The sequence below is a fragment of the Pygoscelis adeliae genome, unplaced genomic scaffold (genome assembly GCF_000699105.1).
Source record: "Pygoscelis adeliae isolate BGI_AS28 unplaced genomic scaffold, ASM69910v1 Scaffold24, whole genome shotgun sequence".
Lineage (NCBI taxonomy): Eukaryota > Metazoa > Chordata > Aves > Sphenisciformes > Spheniscidae > Pygoscelis > Pygoscelis adeliae.
The window spans coordinates 2016330-2038632 of record NW_008824806.1 but is presented as its reverse complement, the minus strand read 5'-3'; the positions used below and the strand labels follow the sequence as shown (position 1 = coordinate 2038632).

At 42.5% G+C, this 22303-nt stretch overlaps 1 protein-coding gene across 2 annotated transcripts in view; it reads right to left on the bottom strand.

Annotated features, from left to right (window-relative positions):
- PPARGC1A (peroxisome proliferator-activated receptor gamma, coactivator 1 alpha) overlaps positions 1 to 20981 on the bottom strand; it is a 66905-nt gene extending 45924 nt beyond the window's left edge. For both annotated transcript variants that reach the window (XM_009324061.1, XM_009324062.1), the window contains exons 1-2: positions 20813 to 20981; positions 15567 to 15746 (exon numbers count right to left, since the gene is read on the bottom strand). In XM_009324061.1, the coding sequence (XP_009322336.1) occupies positions 15567 to 15746; positions 20813 to 20860 (228 nt within the window). In that variant the 5' untranslated portion in view covers positions 20861 to 20981. The remainder of the gene's footprint in view (positions 1 to 15566; positions 15747 to 20812) is intronic.
- Positions 20982 to 22303: the final 1322 nt, after the last annotated feature.

Genomic DNA, 22303 nt, shown 5'->3' with positions numbered 1-22303 from the left:
CTCACAGTTCAAACAGACATGACCAAGAAAGGAGAATTCTAATCCTCGCTTCATAGCAGGGGATTTGACGCGCAGAGGTTAACCAACTTCTCCAGGCCAGAGAGTGCCCACAGGCACAATGGAGGGCAGGGCTCCAATCAGCAACACCAATCTCCCCTTCCAAGCAGGGGACAACATTTCATGGACGCCAACAGTGCACACAGTCCCTGTCCCAAAGCACTTGCAGCCGAGCTTCCAGTTGACAAAAGAGGACTGAAAAATGGTTGTCAAGAGCGTTGGGGTCACAGCAACATAACTAAGGGGAGGCTCATTTTATGCATTCATGGAACTTGGTGATTTTGCCATTTTTTGTACAGAAAACACCCCCATCATATTTGCTCACTTATTACTGGCATTCCAGAATGGAGTTGTCCAGAGAAAGTTAAGACAGTAGTGAATGGCCACAATAGAACAAGGATAGTGTGTCAGATGCACCTCCATACCGGAAAGCGACAGGATACCTGTATGACATAGCAGATGTTAGGGAGAACATCAGCGCACTACAGCAAAAGAGATAACTTTGGACCAGTGGGAAGGAACACAGTCATGACTGAGTTAAAAGTGAGCATGGAGATCATCTAGGTTAACACGAGAAGCTGGGCCAACCCCCCAAAACACAGGAGGAAGAGGCTATAATATAACAGCAACTCAGCAAGTGTTTTGGAAAAACAAAGGGTCCACAAAACATATTGTTTGAGTGGGGCCCTCTCTTTGCGTAACTTACTTTGGGAAGATAAAAACCAGAAAACATCCAAAGCCGGTTGGGTAAGTCATTACCTGTACAGATAGTCACACAGATAGGTTTGCCCCAAGGAAAGATAAGCAGGAGAAAGTGAACTGAGGTCCCAAACTACTATAAGACAAGTAGGAAAATATTTTACTTTAGAATTTGGATGGTACTTAGAAACAAAAATATTCACAAAAGCAACCCCTGTTAGTCCCCATCAGGCTGCTGCGACAGCAGCTTTATTGCACGTGGGCCCCAAGGAGGGCAGTGCACGGGGTGTCTGCAATGTCCAAACAACTTCCAGACAGAAAAAGAGAAAAAAAGCTGCTGGGTTGCTGCCCCCCTTTTTACTGCATACTTTTCCCATTCTTTTCTTTCCTAGTGAAAAGACTACACTTTCTGGCTATAGTAATAGCTCAAGATCAGGGATCTGCTGTTAGGGACCTTCTAAGCTGAAGTGACAGCCTGAGATGTGGCACTCATTTGCAGACTTTCGTATGTAAGACCGTGTCATCCACCACAGCCTGCAAAGGTCGTTACAAAGTCCGTAGGAAGTCAGACAGCAGTGATGGAAGAAGAAAGTGTCTTTGGCACAGGATCAGGGATAAAATACTTTCTCAAAGGCATTTGTGGGATATGAGGCAGAGTGAATTGGAATTAGGATGAGGAATTGTGCCATTAATGCCAGCAACAGATTAAGTTCTGATGATTTTCCTTGTGTATAAGGTGGGAGAAGACAGGCTAGATTGTGTGTTTATTGAGGCAAGAAGGTTAGAGATAAGATATAATCTAACCAAATCATGGAATGCAATTTGGGAAGATACTAAAGAGTTACAGAGTCTGAATTAGCAGGTTTGTCTAATACCTACAGGTACAATTACACCCTGATGCAAAACAATTATTGGATTCCAGAGAGGGAGAACATCAGGTGAAGTGGCCCTGATCCTTCATTAGTTGAGTAGCATTCAGGACCAGAAAGGACACCTGCACATATCCAAAGGTACAAGTATTCAAGAAGTAGGAGGTAGACATCTCCAGGAATTTTGGAGTGTACGTATTTGGCACTGGGAGACACATTTTCTTTGCACAGAAACAATTCAGGTGGATTAAAACATTTAAATAGCAGTCAGAGGGGCTGGCTTACCAGTTAGCAGTTTCAAAGTTAAAAAAGATACCATTTTAGAACTGAACGGAGCACTTGCAATGAAAACTGAAGCCATGCAAAATTTGACCAATTTCTCGTCTTAAAGCCTTTCCAGAGAACCTCAGCTAACTTGTTCAGGGTTCCTGCATGAAATGCAGAAGTTTGCAATGAAATCTGCTTTTCTTTTTTGAGGTCATCCACACCCAACTCTTAGATTTGACTCTCTAGGAGCAACAGTGGTGAGGACTAATGTGGAGTATCTCCAAATCCTGGCAACTTTGATTTTCACAAAGATTTGAATTCTTTTTTAAATTGGGAATATACCATGGTTAGGGAGGGATTCTAAAGAAATAACAGCACATGATGAGTCTTGATCGGAAATGACTAGAGAATATAATGCATTTCTGGACAATACATTTGAGAGATGTCTTTAGAAGAGCTCTTTTAAAGACTGATTTTGGGGAGGAATTGGGAAAACCTAGCCGCTCTGTTAAAAGGGATAGAAGGGCAATGAGTTCTACTGTAGGATCTCTTCTTTTGCTGACTCAGTGAAGACACATTTGTCATTCAAAGACAAATTAGAAAAGGGCATGGATTGTGCTACATAGATACTCAGTCTCAGTTATCAGCCAGGTACAGGCAGCTTCCAATGCATCTACCTCCAAGTGCATCTGAAAAAAAAGGCAATCTCTTTTGGTGGATGTGGACAGAATGTCTTTGTCAAAATTTCGGTTTGAGCAAATACTGCAAAGCGGTTTAGAACAGGGAGGATTTGTCCCCGCAGAAATTGACACAAATTCCTTTAGGACAGGGGCAGCCACCCCAACCGCATAGCTGGGATTGCCAGCAGATAGAATTAGGAAAACTGGAAGATAACACTGTGGCCTAATGTAAACTCTTAAATCTGCTGTAAACAGAGTGGTAACACTGGCACACAATAAAACTGGTATCTGTCATTGCACTCCCAGAAGCAGGGGTAGGGAAGGGCAAGAGACATGAGTGGATTTTTGTTCATCCCTATGTATTCTGGTCGGGGAAAAAAGCAAGCTGACGGAAGCTGTGGCAAATAGCTAACGTTATAGTGACGGAGGCAAAGCTGGAATGATGGCGTAGGATGGCATAATGGGAGATCAAATGAAAGGGTCCACTTTGAGGTTTCTACTAAATGCGTGGTGCAACTTGGAGTAACAGACTGGAGAAGGCAGCCAGTACCCACAAAAGCCATTTTCTAAAAAGTTTCTGACATGCCTGCTGGGCCAAGGCACATCTTTAAGAATATACATACATGATTTTCAAAAACATGGTTTAGGAAATAGGAACTATTATAGGTTGAAGTTTAGGGATAGGTCTTTTTCCTATTTTAGCTTTGGGTCAAAAAATTGAAGTTTCACAAGTCTAATCTTGTGAGAGATCCAGAAAGAGAACAACCACCTACATACAGCATGGGGCTGCCCCTAACAAGCCCTCTTGGGTCCAGATGGGGTCCACAGCGAGGCAGTTCAAGTGCATCTGGACTGTGTTCACAGAGCTGCAAGTGCTGGGAGCGGGGTGTAAGGTGATGCTGATGGTCCAGCGGAGAATTAGCCCTCCATGGCCTATTAGCTCTGACCATACCGGACTTGAACTGATGCAGTGTGGCGACCCTGACATAATTCCTGCTCCCTGGCACTCTGGGGAAGCTCCCCAGGCAGTTGCAGCAGAGCACAGCTTCTTGGACACCATTTAGATCTGTACAGGATACAGCCAAATAACCCTTCCCAACACAGATCTGAAAACACAATACAGAGATGCCAACTAACTCTGCAGGAACCTGCTTGGTACATCATGGTCAGCTCTAGCCAGAGCTCATAACCTGGTAGGACCCCAACTGACTTTTCCAGATTTACTCCACTGTCCCTCCATCATTTTCCCTGTGTTCCTGCAGGAGGGGTTTGCCCTTTCTCAGAACAGAGCCTAAGAGAAACATCAATATTGAGTGAAAGCTAATAAATCCACCCACAGCACCCGTCAGCACTATGCAGAGACATACTTATGGCCTTGCAAGAGGTAGTCCTGATCTGGCTGTAAGAGCACTGTATCAGAGTTAACAAGTGCTGTCTGACTAGTTAAAAAGGGAGCAGAGCATCTTCCAAATGACAGTATTTCTTAGCTTCCTAGTCTTTTGGGGGGTTTTGTTTGGTTAGTTTTTAAATTTTTTTAATTTAATTCTTCTTCTTAGGTCTGGAGACAAACAAGTCTCCATGTTAGGATGTACTACTTAAGGAAGCTTCTCCCCAGGTTTGGTAGTCCCAAATCATGTTGACACAACTGCAACTTCAAGCTAGCATCTCTTAGCTGTGTTGTAGGTTAGAACTTTATTCCTTGGGTTGGGCAAGATCAGCAGGCTGTAACCGCCTCCAGCTGGCTGGGAGGAAGAGGAGCAGTACTCCCAGGCCTCCAAAGGAAGAATAACTTGAGTTTATCTTCATTCACAAGCCCCAAGGACCGGCTCTTTTCTTCTTTCACTACCTTTGCTCCTTCCAAGAACTTCAAAGTGCACACCACAAAACAGGGATGGGCTGGTCACTAGTACATACAAAGAGACTATCCCTCTACTACAGGGTTTTTAGGCATCACCACGAGACAAGTAAATAAAGATTGTGTTTAGTAACTGGGGGGGGTTATATATGGCCTGGCATCACAGCCAAGGAACCTGGTATGCCAGCTACTAAAAGGCCACATGGAAGTACTACAATTAACCTTAATTCATGGGATGAGATTTTCAGGAGGGTTAGGTATCCAGTGACAATGTTTAAAAAGTAAATGCACAAAGAAGTAATATGCCGCCAGAACTGTAACAAAAAAGATTGCATTGAAAGTTATGCCTTATGGATGATTTAGCAACATCACAGATAGCACAGGCTCCAGCAAAAAGAGTGAAATCATCCCTATCTTCCCATTTGTCGGTAGAATTTTAACAAGGGTCTCCTGGGAGCTCTTGGGGGCTCCTCCATGGCTCAACAGACAAATTAACTCATCAAAGGGAAGGTAGGGATGATTAACTAACAAGAGCCCCCTCCAGCCCATCACTGGCACATGGTTATTTCACCCAGATGGTGTTCACCTACCTGAAACTGGTAATGACAGTCTCGGATCGGATTTACAGAAAAACATAGATAATAAGGTGCTGCAAGAGTGACATGATAGGAGTTATTGGTCTGTGATGCTCTAGACTGTGCCAGAGGCAGCAGAGCTGTTTTGTAATGTTAGCCTCTGTTTTGTAATGTTATCCTCTCCACCCGAGAGATTTCCTGCTGTAAATGGGAGACTTGGTCTCCAGAGAGGCATTTGACCTGACCCTTCCTATACGAGAGTGGGATCAACAGCAAAGAAAATGACAAGAGATGGCAACACTCCCATCACATACAAGCAGAAGCAGTTTGACACCCTTTCACTGGAAATGGATGAATGTCTCTGTAGTGTTAAGGACCGTGCGATATTTTCTTATGCCTTAGGAAAAAAACCCACAAGTTTTTCTGGCTTTTGTCCAGATGCAATTGAGGTGACAATTGGTAACGTTTTTGCCTGATATCTTCATACTAGTGTGAAGAGTGCTTGTTGGGCTTAAAAGGACTTGTCCTTTTAAGGATTGTCCTTAAAAAGGACAATCAATACAGCCAAAAAAATCCATACCAGTCCTGGTGAGGGGAAAAAAGTAAAAGAAACACAAAACCAGAAAAAGAATTTCAAAAATGCATAAGTTTCCCCCAGACAGGTAGAAATAAAAGCCTAATTGCTCCTTTTGTGCATTCCCAGAGGGTCAAATGCCTTCCTTACAGGACACATCCAACCGGATGTCAGTAAGCATGCACTTAGGTTTTTGTTTATTAAAATAATATTAAAATAATTGCATATGCATCCTTTTTTTACCTGACAACTTTAAGATTTCACTAGTCCAACAACAAGCCTGTGAAAATGGACAAGCTAAGGACCTGCGGAAGCTAAGACTAGCCCAAGAGGTAGGTTTCCTTATATGAAAATTTGACATGAAAACTGAGACCAGACTGAGAACGCTCTTGCCTGCCACCCATCTTCCACTGAAAACTAGGATTTGGCCATGATGGGTTTCTTGCTGTATACAGACATGCCTCCTGGAGAGATTTTTGAAATGGGATCAGGAACTCATTACCAGTTCTAATAAAGTGTTGTTTTATGGGGGGAGAAGCAGCAGTAGAAGAACACAGAAGTAATTCCTCAACTTCCTGTTCTAGGTGGCCCTGCCTGAGCAGGTGGGGTTGGACCAAATGACCTCCCAAGGTCCCTTCCCACTTCAACCATTCTGTGATTCTGCAAAGCCCTCCCCTGCTCGAAGACCGTTCTTCATCCTTTACCAGCCACACTGTCACCTGCACTACCCAGATGCCCACACCTCACCAACAAGCCCTCCTGAAGTGGAGACAATAGATGCAAGGTCCTCTTCACTCAGTCTCACTCAACCCACAGGGCCCGGCAGAGTGGAGCACATTATAACTAGATGCAGCTAGTCAACTGGTGGCATATTTAAAAAAAAAAAAAATCCTGAATACTAGAAGACTTTTAAAACTCTCATCATACCTGCTTTTCACTTAGGGTCATTGACTGCTCTGTGAAAATGTGCAAACCCACAGCATTCTCACCAAAGTCAAAATCCCAGTGAGAAGTCTCACTTCCATAACATTTATTACCTGCGCTCTCTGATCCAGTTCCTGAATCATTATGTCACTGCTTAAACAGCAACTTTTGGGAGAACAACAATTGTTTTTTTCACAAAGGTCTAGGAGTACTTTCAGAAACAATTTTGAGTTCCTGCCGAGAGAAGCTACCATTCCAGGAAAAAACTCCCATTGTTTCTTCCAGTAGCTCAGGGGGAAGCAGAACGTTCCTTTGACCAAACCAATCCTCCAGATAACCATTATCACCACCTCCTTGCAAATAATCTCTTGGGTGAGAAACAAGTTTTCCACCCAATTTCTGTTTTCAGGCAAGTGTATCTCCTGTAGGAGAGATCAGTCCATCAGACCACTTGATGGACTGCCCCTCCAAATCTCTATAAAGATTTAATATCGTTGAGCCCTCAAGGAGCAGATGTGGCAGCAGACAGAAGTGTAGAGGTGTAGGAAGTTCTCTTTGCCCGTTTGACAACTCTAACCCTGTAACATGCTTGGAAGGGCTGGTCCTCCTGAACTTCATGTGATGAGCTAGATGGCTGTGAGCAGTTCAGGCAACTCAAAGCTGTCATAAATCAACAAGTCAACAACACTTGCCCAAGGGTGCCACCATGGCTCCTCACAGAAAAGACTCTGTTCTTCTGATTATCGTCTTAGTGATTAGAAGTACCCATTATGGACCAGCACCCCATTGTGTTACTCACAGTAAAACACAAAAGCACAGATGCGTGTGAGGAAATGGAAGTAGGATGCCAGTGCATCACACAGCTTCATGGTAACACCAAAATCTCAATAGGTTTTGGTTTTGTGCTTTCATAAACAACACCCAGTGATTACTGCATGTGGTAAAAAGCAAACTCCAATCATGGCCCTCCAGACTCATCACCACCACAAAGTGCTAATTGATTTCTCAATCATTGCGAAGCAAGGCTGTTGCTCCATTGTGTCAGAACAGAAAACTCAGCCAAAGCCACCAACTACGTGTTGCAAAGGGGCTGATTTCCACCGAGACCTAAAACCAGCCTCCATGGCTGAGTGTGTGTGCACACACAGTCAGATCCCTGTGCGTGCCAATGCTGCAGTCAGTCACTTGCAAACATAGGCATTAGGATCCCGTATGCACCTGCACAAAGCTATCAAAATAAAAACCAGACACTGGAGAAAAAAAGGCCCAAAAAGCTGGCAGGGGGCACTCCTCCAGAAAGGCTGCAAATTTCTGGTGCATCTGAGTATTAAGCACTGTAGTATAACAAGAGCTACAAGTGACTAAGTTTTCACAGACACACATACACACTCTCTTCCTTGTGTTTTTTCTGCTCATGGAGAAAAAAAGAGTTCAACATGATTCAATACCAAAACTTTCTCCCTGCAACAAATTTGCTCCGAGCAGTTTCCTCCTCCTGACCTACACATGCACGATAGGTTAGCGGCACTAAGAAAAAAAAATTCCTAAATTAAGCCTCGCTATTTTATCCTTCTGTAATGGCATGGGCCTGAGTTAATGTTAAGTGGGATGGGGCAGCTGGGAAAGAGCATGCCAGGGTTAAGATGGAGCATTTATTAGCAATTAGCAATGATGCACAGTGCAAAAATAGCAACAATAAAAAAAAAAGCAAAGAGGTTACACTAGAAATAAAACCATTAAGGGAAATAAATTTAAACAGTTTAGCCAATTAGCATTTGTCTAAGAAAGGCAAACTTTCTGTTGCTGTTGTTAAGCAAACGGGGAAGAAAAAAACAGAAGAATCTTATCAGAAATATTTACTTCACACTAGCAACGTCTCTGTGAGTGTTTTTCTAACAAAAGACAGCACCACTGTCCCACTTTTTTGTGACCCTCTCTGCAGTTCTAGGGAGAAAATACTTAGTTCAACATTATCGTAAGCTAGAATATGGCTCTATTTATGTGACAAGTTGACAACATACAATTTCATGCTTGTTGAACTGATCTGTGTTATATATTCACTGCGAATATTATGAAGCCTCACCATTATAAATATGAAACAGTATACACTTATTCAAAATAACTCCAGCAGTAGCAATTTATAGCTCGGTTGTTTGCGTGCTTATGAAGTCCAAATGTCACCTTAAGAAGCTGCATCTCACTAAAACAGATGTGGAGTGTGACTGTGACCAAAGTGGATTTAAGATGACCTCTGTGAAAGGAGGCTATTACATTTTTGTCTGTATGGCAGCTGACACCAGTTTGTATTTAGATACGTAGCCAGTGGGAACACAGTGTAACATGGTGTCCTCAAGGACTGGTTTTAACATGGGCCAAGACATTCGTCTAATGACCTAATTAGCTTACTACTGTTCTGGTGAGTGTTAGTCTTCCCTCTTGCAAAAAGGACAGGTGCTCAGCAGAGCAGAGACACAGTGAGTATCTCAAGCCATGGCTGCTCCAGGTGAAATATCTCCTTAATGGGACTGCAAAGGGGATCAGTTGCATTTTCTTTATTGTGCGCCTGGGGAATGGTCTTGGTGGCCTCATACATCAAACAATATGCTCTCAAAGCAATTGTGTTCTGCTCATTTGGGACTTCTTTCCTGCCTGAAGGTTTCAACCAACATGCAAGGTTCTCGCATTAAAACAGAGACGTGTTTAGACAGTTTGTAGTTTGTCCAAGCGGGAAAGGAAAGGGAGCAGCAGCACACCTTGCTAACACTAGATACAGAGCATTTGCATAAACTCTTCCCCATTACATAGCAGCTGGTTCGAGTAAAATAAATTCCACTTACTGCTTGAGCCTTTTTAAATGTCAGCATAGCTAGTCGTAGATTATAGTTTACATACATCATCCCCATAGATGTAACGTTATTGTGCTGGTCTCCTATTTAGTAAATACAGAAACCTGAGTCAGGCCAGAGACATTGGAAAAAGTAACGCATTTGAACACACAAGAAACGTGACATTGCTCCTTTAGGAATATAAAAATTCTGGCACTTTTGCCCAGCTTCCGCTATTTTCTTTCCCTGGAACTGAGGGTCTTTCTCCTAGTCTCACAAGCAGTTTTATGAGACATTGTTACCTTTTATTGTTCTTATAAAGTTTCCTATCCCAAATCTGCATCTTTTGCCTTTTATGTTTATTGTTGTATTAAACCTACAGTGTTGTCTGTTTCCCTACTAAATCTATCCCGTAACCACATACTGTACATGCATTTCTCTAGGACCTCAGTAGCTCTTATCTGTTCGCTTTTATGATCTCTTATGAACTACTAGGAATAGCAATTTGCAGCGCTGTTTGTAAAGTCATCTCAGCCTGGACTCAGCCTTCCCCTTTTCTGTCATACAGATATACTCTCTGCAGTGAAATCCCATTTGCCACAGAAGCATTTCATTACAGGATGCATTTTAGAGGGACACAAGTTGCCAAGTACCCTACGTGTGCTTATCATGTAAAACATTCAATGTGTATGAATTTGAACTTCAAAAAACATACTTACTAGAGCAGGAAACTACATGTTGATACGAGATGGTCCTGTGCTACCTTCAGATTCACCGATATGCTGCCTGCTCTACGTTACTGCCCAGAGCTATTTAGTTTGTGCTCTCTGAGGCCTCAGACATGCTGCTATGCCATTCACACAATCTCAGTTCTTTTAAGCACTTTGATAAGCTTTATTCTGCCATTATACCATCTAGAACATTAAACACAATGTTTAAGTTCTATGTTAAATCACAATCAGTTCCTATTAACTGTTCCAAGCTCCTCATTTTTATCAACAGTTACTTTATTAAATCCTTAATAATATAGATGGAATAGTTAGTTAATTTGTGTGTTGAGCCATGGATGTTAATTTGTAAACATAATAACATACTGCAATCATTTGCATAATAGCATTTTAATCTTTTTAGTAAAAGCTGTAATTCCCTACAAAGTACGCTGCAGTAGAAACTAAGTGACTATTGGTAATAATAAAAAAGGCCTTAAAATTCTGATCCTATTATAGTGTTGGAACATACCCAAACTGCTACCATAATCTCTGAAATGTTACTGTTCTCTGATTTAGGTGTCTGTGTCAAGAATAAAAATGAAGTATAACTGGTAGCAGTAGACTATTTCCTAAATGTAATTTAGTATTCACTAAGCACCAGCACTTTGCAAATAGCTCTGAGGCTTTCCTTCAAAGTTCAGAGCTCTAGTTATGCATATTGTGTGAGGTACACCATGCAGCTCACCTCCAGCCTCTGTTGTGCTGAATAGATGGCTATGATAAATCATGCTGATTTGGCACTGAAGGGCATCAGCCATCAAGGATTTGACTACTATGTCTTTTTTTCCCTGAGATTATATCTCCTTGAACTGCCTGCCCTGGGCTACTAGTTTTGGAGAAAATTAAAAAGTGGAAAAAATGCTAGGGAGGCCAGTACAGAAAGTCTATATAGACTCAGCTCTCTGAAAACCCATTAACACCAGTCACAAGACTGGCAAGGAAAACATTGGTGGTTGTTTAAAAGTCAGGCCAAGTCATTTTACGCAAGATCTGGTAATTCATTAATCAATCTGGCTGCAAACCTTGAATGAATAACCTGCAATAGTGAAAGAGACTGGCAGCACCACAGAACATGAGAGAGTTTATAATCTGAACCAATGCAAATTACCCTGGTGATGTTTAAGGCTCCCCTCTACCCTCATCATCTTCCTGATGCATACCCTTCCAAATAAATAAGAAATCATTTACCTCCATGAATTTCCCTGCTGCCAGGGGCAAGACAGTATGCATTTCACTGTGCATCTCTTTCTCTCCCCACATTCTCACTGCTTATAATAGAACATTTTTTGGCAGCCTACAGTAAAACATAGTAGCCTGTTTAGGCTTTCCAAATAGCACATAGCACGGTCTTGAAAAGTAACCTGGGCTACACCTATGTAAAACAATTAAAAATAAAGTAATCAAATAAATTGAGCATCTCTGGAATACTGAATTATGTAAATAGATTAAATCCACGGAAGGGCAAGCAATGTGGGTTTTCTGAAGTCTTTTTAAAGGCTAAAAAAAGTGTTTTGCCAAGTATGAGAATACTACACTTACAAATCCTTATGATTTTACACAATTTCATTATACTTTAACAGCTTATTGCCTATCTATGGGCTGCATTTTCCCTTAACATCAGTCGAGTTATTTGTAAGCAATGCCAACAGAGATATATCCACCATAGGTATCTTCTCTCTCCATAATGCTAGGCATGGGTCATAAATAATTTTAAATATGACTAACCTTACATGATAGGGTACAGTATATTTGAAGAAGCCTCAGGGGACAACAGTTTTCACAAACAAAAAGCCTTCTCACTCGTGCCACATTAAGTTGTATGGTTGTTCACATTTTCACACAGCATTGGCTTTGAGAACGACAAACTATTCATTCTGATTTTCTAAAAGTAGCCAAATCAATTTTTTACAAATACACTTTTTTAAAGTCTAGTTCTTCACAAAAGCAAATAATGAAAGTGAATTATGCAGTGAACCATCTAAATAACTGGTCTTGGGTGACTTGTTAACTATTTACTTCATGAACTTGTGTCAATAGACAGTGCCCTGTGGGGCAAGAACTCCTTCATTTTATCTTTCCAGCCATCAGAACAACGGGCAAAGAAAATCAGGTGAAAAACAGAAGTGATCAAGCTGTGAATAGAAAGAAATCAACTAATTCATAACATGCATATTTACACACATTGATAAGAAGAGCCTCCACGCTGGGGCAGACGGTACAGGCTTGATTCAGGACTAGTACCAGTTACACTGGCAAGCGAGTAGAATAATGCAGTGATGAATCAGGTGCGTCTACAAGATGCTGGTGTGTTTTAATACTAGGATCAAGGCCAGTATCTCATCACACCTAAGCAGATGAGAGCAGGGATTTATACTCAACAGTTAATACTATCTAGACTAATGGGACCTTTATCTCACTTGGCTCCTGGTTGCTACCATAACTAATTTCTAGTCTGTGAGTCTCCCAGTGTCACTGCTTGTGGGTGCTCGGCTCAAGCGAGCTTCCGGGAACATGATTTGCAGAAAGCCTGAAAATTCACTTTCTGAAATAAAAGCCTTTCTTAAAAAAAAGTGCACCAGCTTGAGACATCCAGGAACTTTGCAAAGGGCTTTTGAACACCAGCCCTCACCTAGACAATGCCACATGTACTGCCTCAAAGGAGACTGTGCTTCATTCAAGGTTAGGTCTGGCAATTAACACTGTACAGCTTGTGCAATTAATGTTGCTCTTGTACTTCCCAACATTTGTTTGCCATTCTGGTTCTTTCCCTTCCACCTCAAACAGACTGTATTTCTATTTTTGTATGACAAGGCTTCATCTGGAAGCTTAAGCTAGATAAAACATACTATTCCCACGATGATGAGAGAAAAAAAAGAAAGAAAAAGTAAAAAAAAAAAGCTATTTTCTTTAAAAAAAAAAGCCAATGCAGATCAATATGGAAAAATCTAGAGATTACCAAATGGGAAACTGCACAAAACTTCCATTCTCTCAGCTAAAACAAATAGTTCCTCGCAGAGTATGTGAGAGAGTCTCTGGAGGAAGAAGACATCTTCTTCTGTTCTTGAGCACCCCCAGTCGTCACATTACAGAGCGGCAGAGGCGAGAAATAGTGCGAGGTATCCAGCTGCACGATGGAGAATGGGAACAGGGTTAATGTATGGAAGGAGAAAATAACTGTTTCATTCCCATCTTTCTAGGCCAAGCAACCAAGAAATGTAAATATAATACACTACGAAGGTGAAAATAGTCTAATTTTGCACTGCAGTATTGCAAAATACTATTAGAGCACAATTTGTCTCTACAGGTAAGTATGGGCCAAGCCGTGCTATCAATCAGAGACAGTGATGCAGCCTGCAGCTGAAGCCGATGAGTGTGAGGAAATCCAGGCGCTTGCAAAGAGGACAACAGAATTTGCCCATTAGGAAAGAAGCAGCATATTTAATTCCCAAACTATTATTTCTGACCTATGAGTTGCTGCCTAGGTGCATTCCCCCAGCTGCATACCACCTATTTCTTCACACTGAGGCTGCTCATCCTCAGACGCACCCAAACGTGCCTGTGAGAGGTTACACGTAATGACCAGTACCTCATGTCACCATCTCCCAATGAGGTTAAGTACAAGCCTATCTGGTTGTCTTGCTGTTTGCAACATGCTTTGATTTTCAGAATGGGAGTTGTCTCATATAGGAAGTGACAATTCCTTTACAAGGCATGTAGGGGAATCAGCACTACCTATCCGAGACAATTTTGTACTCGGCAGCTGTGGCCACCATTGCAACCAGGCAGTTACACACAGGGCAAGCAACGAGCCTATGGTCAAGTTCCACTGGTTTTACTGGAACAATTTGTGTGCTTAGAGTTGGTAGATGCTTAACTATATTACTTATCTGGAACTTACACTTTGAAAGCCTGCATCTTCAACTGATTTTTCCAAAAGGAAAATGCCTCTGCATTTGGCTTTTGATGAATGAGGAAAAATACATCTCCTTGGTTATAAAAAAGGCAAAGCCACTCTCTACCATGCTAGCTGCAAATGTGTCCCCTGCCCCCCTGTCTCACTGCTACCGGCCATCCAAACCTGCACACCAACACACCGTACCCTGCCCAAGGCGGTACAACTGCAATTCAAGAACAAGGCGGGGTTTGGAAACTTTGTAAAACAAGGCGCGGAACATTATACAACTAATGAAAAAAGAGGGCCTAAGCACAGGGCTTTGCAGGGCTAATTTCATTTTGATTTGAATAAAATTAATTCCAAATTACTTGGGTGTAAATGATAGAAATTGAATAGAGAGGACCAGTTTCTGCTATCATTTATACTGGTATAAATCCAGAGTAACTTCATCTGCATCAGGGAGATCACTGTGGGTTTAGAGCTGTATACAAAAAAGAAGAATTTCATTCAGAACATCTTAGGTAAGCATTTTACTATACTGTTTCACTTAATCTTTTCCAGCCTTTAAACTCCACCATGATAATTTGGGGCTTCCCCGAGCCAGCAGGCCAGCCATACTTCCTGGAGCTGCGGTACCTGCCGTGTGAGAGGCAGCTGTAGCTTGCTGTTGCACAAGGTCTTCCTGCCAGCTAATCAATTTATTGTCCAATTTCTCAGTCAGTGGATGATCTATGGCATCTCCTATCATCAAGGAGGGAAGGAGGTTAGGGTTCAGGAGCAGCACAGCTGCCCCATAACCACGGGATGGAGAATCATGAAGGCTTTACACAACAAAAGAAAGAAGACCAGAGACAGAGATAAAGAGACCGTAACCCTCCTCTCATACACCCTGATCCTCAAGGCAGTATTTTAAAGAAAACATTTAAATCTCTCCTACCACCCTTCAGCTTTTACTTTAAGACTGCTCTCTGTCAAGAGATATATGAAACATCCCAAACAATGCACTGGCTCCCGAGCTATTGACAGCCCTCGCTGCTTTCTCTGCCACATCCACCCTTTTTCTTCCTTATACATCAACTATGAGGACCTCTCAATTTGTGTGCAGAGTGCCTTGCACAGTAATGCTCTGAGTGGTGAAAACCTGTACTAGAAATGCCCCAGCTCCAGCTACCCATCAGCTAGCTGCTGTGCTGCACCCCGCTTCTTGCCGAGAAATGCAAGTGGAAGACAACAAACACGTTTCGACTTCTGTTTTTCTTTGTAGCTGACAACTGTGCAACTCCTCGCCATGACACCACAGGGCAGTGCGCTCTAGGCTCTCTTTAGTCATTTCCTTTAAAAAATCGAAAGTTCCATTTAATTTCTTTCAAGACTTTTTCCCTCCTTTCTCCAGATTGCAGGCCTGGTTTTGATCACGAGGATTAAAGGCGCCAGTCAGAACCCATAACACACATCACCACTTTTGCTGTCTTTAAACGGGGGAAAAATAGTAAAACCGTTGTCCACCAGGCTAAAAAACAAAAAAGCAAAAGCAAGAAAGGACTTTGCAGTATGCACTTGCATCACCTTGCCTTACCTCGAATATATTGGCGGGTTCATTGCTGTACTGATTGGAGATGATCTCAGACTGGTCGCTGTACCACTTCAGTCCCCCCAGAAAGCTGTCTGCGTCTAGGTCGTTCACATCTAGTTCGGAGAGGTCAAGTTCTGGGAGATCTGGGCAAAGAGGCTGGTCTTCGCCAACCAGAGCAGCACACTGCAGGAAACAGCAACACAGAAATAGTTTCATTAATTACCAGGAACCTATTAACTTTAATATCATGTGATAAGAATTAAGCCTCGATTAAGCTATGGCACAGGGTCACTAGAATTGACTTTGTTTTCTGGAAAAAAAACCACTAAGCATTACATCATTGTTAGCTCTACACAGGTATGCAAAGGGGAGGGGGAAACAGGAGGGTATAAGCTGCCTTCTCTATCTCATCTCTGTCCAGGGGCAACGACTTTCCTTCTCCCTATACTCTCTGATAACAATCGTGTTCAAAGCTTTATTAAATCCAACAGCAGAGGCCAAAGCATGGCCTTATTCTCCTGCTTCAGAGCGAACCAGTGCAGGTAGAAGTTACAGATGAATACCTCTGGGCAAGGTCTGTCACGCATTTCCTGATGCATTCAGGTTAAAGAGGCACAGCCTGTTACAGCCTTCGGCCCTGGAGGCTAGCTCAAGCTGGAGACAGTCACACTTTCACTTCTACAGATCCTCACCGTAATCCTGGAGGTCAGTCATGATGGTGGCTACCATATGGGCATAAAAACCTACGGGTCAGTGACACTGCTGTGCTCTTTCTCCAATGCACTCAATGGTGCACAGACCACAGCCACCCAGTTACACGTCAGGGTCCTGGTAAGCAAAGTGCGTTCTGAAATATCCCTATATTCAGCTTTGGGTGACAGGCATAGTTAGTTCATGCAGCCTTTCAGCTGCTTGGTGTGAACACATCTATCATCCCCATCAGCTTCCTAAGTGTCCCCAGACAGCGGTTGCAGTGAGGGAACCAAATGGGTTTTCCTCCTCTGGCAGCCTCGGATTCAGTAATCCTAATGTAGAGGGTCTGTGAAACATTTTGGTTGAGGTAGTAAACAAAGTCTAGTCTGCATGGATCCTCTTCAGCTGTGCAAAATGTTTTTGTCTCTGTGACTTACGAAGAGAGCAGTGATAAATACAAATAAGCCAGGAATAAGTGTCCTTTTATATGCTAGTATGAAGCTAGATACGGTATTGACTGACCTACTAAGCAAGAAAAAATTAATAACACACATCCACTTTAGCATGGCAATTGAAATGTTAGAGTATCCACCAAAACCATTTCCTAATTATGGAAAACACGTAGTAACAGCTTGGCAAATAGCAGAGCCCCATACGTCAATGCTGCTCGATGAAGCAATTCCTCCTGCACTGTACCACGCACCCTTGTAACTCATCTCCGAACATCTACGTTGATACGGGTATACTGCAAAACACATATAAAGCTGCAAAGGTACCAGGCGCTGAATGGTTAAAAGCCATTTAAAAGTCAACTGAGTCTAAGGGCTTCCACCTTGAGTATTTCTAGCATTGTGTTATGGATGGCCAACAGCAGGTCCTCCTCGACTCCCGTTAGTTGACTGGGTGGTTTGAATGATTTCCCAACTTTATTTGGACCGAAGTCAACCCAGAAAGTCCCACTTTCTGAAGAGAGATCTGTAGGGCACTAACACAGTGTCCATTGATGTGAATTGCTCAATACCAGTTATGTCACTCTCGCAAAGACCGCTTTTTACAATAATGCAAGTGAGAGCTGCTGAAGGTGCATTTCATTGAGGTTTTTGTCCCTGGGAATCTCCGTGCACCTGCAGTGCACGGGCTGGATGCAGCAGCGCAGCCACGAGCAAAGATTTTGTCTGTTGGCACAAAGACTCGGTGCAGCTGGTGCGAGCTATAATTTACCAGACAACTTCTACATCTACCAGGACACTATGAGATAATCATGGAATAGGCCAAGGGGCAAGGGAGCTGAGGGGCTGCAAAATGAGGCTCTGAAATAGCAGTTGCTCTCCTTTCTATTATTTAAGGGGCTGCAGAACTTTAAGAAGTCAAAGCCTCACTTAAGTAATTTTCACTGCACACAATTTTTTATCATTATTTTGGTCATAGGAAAAAAAAAACACAAAGAAAAAAATTAAAGAGTTCCCTCTTCTCTAGTACGAGACACAACCTTCCGGCAGCAATCTTACAATGCAGAGATGACCTTTTTTGATGCTTGGCCGAAATCTCTGATCTCATTAAAGGTTAATCTAGTTTTTGACTGAAAAGGTAGATTCTCGGCATCATTCTCAGGTTTGTGTTGTGGAGGTCAGTAGCTTAAAACTGATGCCATAGACTTCTAAAGTATCCTGCTGATCTGTTACTGCTTTCATTTGTAAAAATAGCTTCACTCTGTGAACCACCTACTTATACATGTTTACTCTTGGTAATCTGCATTTTTAAGTTCCTACAGTGGGCTTTTGAAGCAACATAAACAATTGTATTTAAAAAAAACCAAACCTGCTCATTGCAGCTTTCATTTGCCAATAGTGACTGCAACATCACCTAAAAAAATGTAATTGCTGAAATGAACTATATATGCTCTGGCCAATGTTGACATGATAATAAAATCAATGTTTCTGAATATGACATTATGCTTCTAATCTGAGACACATTAGTAACAAGTGTTCCTGTTATTAATTTATATCTGGCCTTTGGATGATGCCAGATTTAACACTCCAAGTCCTAAAACTGTCCTCATCTGACACGCTGATATTTACTGTTTGCCTATACATCTGTAACAGGTGCAGCTGCATCGCTAGCATACGTTTTACTGTCTTCCCACCGTTATTTGATATGATAGTTATTCCATAACTATAGCCTTAATTTTATAGTAACATTTAGGAGGATAAAGCAGTCACTAAACACAAAAGGCTAATTACTGTGCGTTATTTCACTCCAACAGACTTTTTTTCTCTTAAGTTGAGGCACAAACAATAAATTAGCTTAACTGCACTGACGATAATGAATCATTATAATTAAGTATAATTCTCCATTAACCTTTTGGACATTTTTGTGCCTTTGAAGGTAAATTACAAAAAAAAAAAAAAAAAAAAGGAAGACTGGACTTGTGCCATATTAATTATATTAATGAAAAAATAATCTGTTTTATTTTAACAAGTTTTTCAAACAGCCAAGGGGATGAACTCAGGAAAGAAAGAGAGACTTGACAGAATGTGTGTCATGTGGATTCTCTCTATCAATCTTTGCAACCTTACTGTACATCACCTTCATTAAACTGTGAAGCACTGGGGACGCTGATCAGCTACAGTGATGCAGGCCTTTATTAAGCAACACGCCGTCCTGTCATTATGTGAGTGAGAATATAATACATTTTACGTTGACAGCAAACATTAGTGATTCCAAAAATGAAAGCTGCCTCCAGTACCTGCCGCCTGCGATATTTTAGATCAGTAAAGGTGATCCCCTGAGCCAAAGCAGCACGCAGATGCCTGTATTGCAAAAGGAAGTGCAATGCAGGAGCACATTGGTAAAATCCTACCCACAGTTAATCCATTCACCACACAATTAATATTAAGATCAAACCCTTTTTTTTTTTCTTTTTTTTTCCCTGCACTATGAAAAAGTCATTGACATAAATTATCTATTCTGTTACTAGCTTGAAATTACTGCAGGAACTCTAGTGATTAAAATAAATCTTCAGTATTTCCATATAAGCTGGTTCCTCAATGAGCTCCTAGCAGCATTAGGAATAATACATGATGGAAAAATGAACCTACGGCAGCTGAGACCCATGCTACAAGCCAGACAACAACCCACAGGATACTCCAGCTACTCAGAAACAATTAGGACTTTGGAGCCAGAAAGTCATCCACTTACAGCCTTGACTTATAATAGCTACAGGACATATGAATTATCCATATCTATTCCACTTTACCAAGAAATCAAAACAAGATAAGGGCAATTACAATATGCAAACAGAAATCAGCAGATACAATGGCAAGCTGCAAATATTTAAAACACAACAAAGAGACTTGAAAATCCGCACGCATGCTCCGCCAGATAGGAAAAATATACTGGAGAACACAGTACATTTTTACTTTAGATGGGCAGCTCCCTACGGCATGAACATCTTACTTAAAAAGCATCGCCTGTAACCTGTTTTTCCCTCCCCCGTTGCCCAAGGGGAGCATTTTAAGCACTTATTCCAAGCTCGCAGCCAGAGGGTTAGTTCCTTTGAGCAGGTCTGTATTTGGGATTCCTCTCCGTGGGGTCCAGAGAAAGTTTGCCTCGCTTCGCAAGTTGCCCGAACTTTCAGGTAACGCTCCATTTTGCCGAATGCAAACATGCAGAAATCCTCAAACCTCACTTCATACTCCAGAGATTACCAGGGAGCTGCTTGCTTTTTTTTTTTCCCTTTATGAATTGTAGCCAGCTGAAGCTGTGGATTTGATGTATTGCCGTCTATTTTTACACAAGCAGCAGCGGCGGCGGCAGCGGCGGCAGCAGCAGCAGTTCACACAGTCCTGCATAAACTCTATTCTCCCGGTTCATCCTGTTGTCTCTGCTGTACAGTGGAATTTAACCATTTGTTGGACTACTTGGATTGACTGAGAACCCTGCTCTACGGGACATTAGCTACAGCATCATTATTCCAATATCACAAGAAGCAGGGAAACGTCTCCTTCCAGAAATCTCTTTTAAAAGCATCTAAAGCCAAACAACAGTGTATTCATTCTTGTGTGCGTGTTTGAATTCTGCAGCTGATAAACAAGGGAAAAACCTTCGACAGAGCACAGTGAAACAAGCAATTAAAATATTAAGCCATTGGTTCATTTTAACTCCTTTTTTTTTTTTTTTTTAAAAAGAAATGTTAATCTTATTTTAAACAAACATGGCATTTTTCCAACCAGGCCACTAAACGCCACTGGAAAGACTTCAGACACAGATCCATATCAATATCTTAGAGCATAAATATTGCATATGACGGGAAAGCAAGCCAGAGGCACATGAAAATAGTTTCCAACTGCAGGAGATACTGATGACAGGAGCTCAGCTTTGATTTGCTCAAGGCATCGCAGAGTAACCTTAAAATAGCAAACTTACTGGAGTTGAGATAAGATTCGGACTTGTTTGCAAAGTATGCCACCTCAGCCATCCTGCCGGTTCCCCGACAAGCCCACTGTTGCCGCCGAATGCCTGCACCCCACACGCCACCCGTGCCGCGCGCCCCTCACCTCGAGATCACTCCATACAGAGTCGTGGTTGCACATGTCCCACGCCATCCAGCTGCAGAGCAACGGCAGGAAAGCTGGGAAACTACGGTCCAGAGTCAGGCAGGCAGGCAGCAGACACTCATGCAGGCAACGAGACCCTCTCTGAGAGTGAACCGAAGGCACCTGTCTTACTACTGTTCCCCGTCACATGACAAAGCTATTAAAAAGTAGGCTGGGCTGTCACTCATCCAGCCTTCTGGTGCCGCTGCTCCAGCCCGTGACGTCACCCAGGGGCAGACCCAGCCTGAAGTGAAGTAAATCTTTGCAAAACCCGCTCAGACCTCAGCGGCCGCGGCACCACGCTGTGATTCAAAGCAGATTTCCACGCCACACCTCCGAAACTCTGCTCCTGCCGTAGAATAGCTCCCATCCCTCCCCATCTTTTTTAATTTCTTGGCTTGCTTCCCCCCTCCCCCCCCAGCAAACAACAGGCAGAGCTGTGCTTATTATAAAGAAAAAGTGAAGTAACTCCAAGGCGAGCTACAGCCTGCGTGCTCTGAATAGCCTGAGCCTAACCTTTGCAGCGCCCGCACCGGCTCCCTGGTGCTGTTTCCTTTGGGGAGGTTATCCCAGAGTTTGGCAAAAGTTATACCACCTTCCAACATTTTTTTTTCACTTGGGGATTTTGCACCTCGCCAACTATTTTGGTTAGGTTAACGGTTTCTGATCGATAATTGCAACTCGGGTTAGTTTTTCCACACCATACGCATCAGCAACCCCCCCCCCCCGCCCCCGCATTTCCCAGGAATGGAGTAAGCATCTATAAAAAACATTCATACAGTTATCTCACCTGCTACAAGGAGGGAGCCTGATCCTGTTCCCATCTAGATTACAGTATTTCTCAGCTGCTCTTTAATCATTTCTCTGTCTCAGTGTACTCACCCTAACACCAGGGCTGTTATAAGCAACTGCCACAGTCCTGCCCATAACTGCTCAGACCCCCATCTGCTTTTTCCTATAAGCACTGCTGCCTCAGGGTGCATTTCTGTATAAACACCCTGCACCAGCCCCTCTGACCTGGACCCAGCGTCTTCTCTTTGAAAACCAAAAAAAACCCCTCTTGCCGTGTGAAAACCCAGACATGCTGTTAACAGAAGTGCCTCCTCGTCGAAGCCCTTCCCAGACAATAGGGGCTGCTGCAGGTGTAACTGGTTTATGATGCCCCTTTGCACTGCATACACAACAAACTCCAGGTACCAAACTGAACCGCAAAACATTGCCCACAACAGGGGAAAAAAAAAAAACAAATAAAGGACTTGTTTAACTATCCCCACCTGCCTGTTTATTGTCTTAAGTTGCAGGTTTTTTAATTAGCTGGGTGCAAAAAGTCTCGTGAAATGTAAGCGCTGGCTCTGTCGCGCTGGGCTACCAGTCAAAGTCACAAAACTATAATTGATCATCCTCCTCGTCATGAAATATTCATTTTCATTGTTATTTGCAAACTTGAGTATT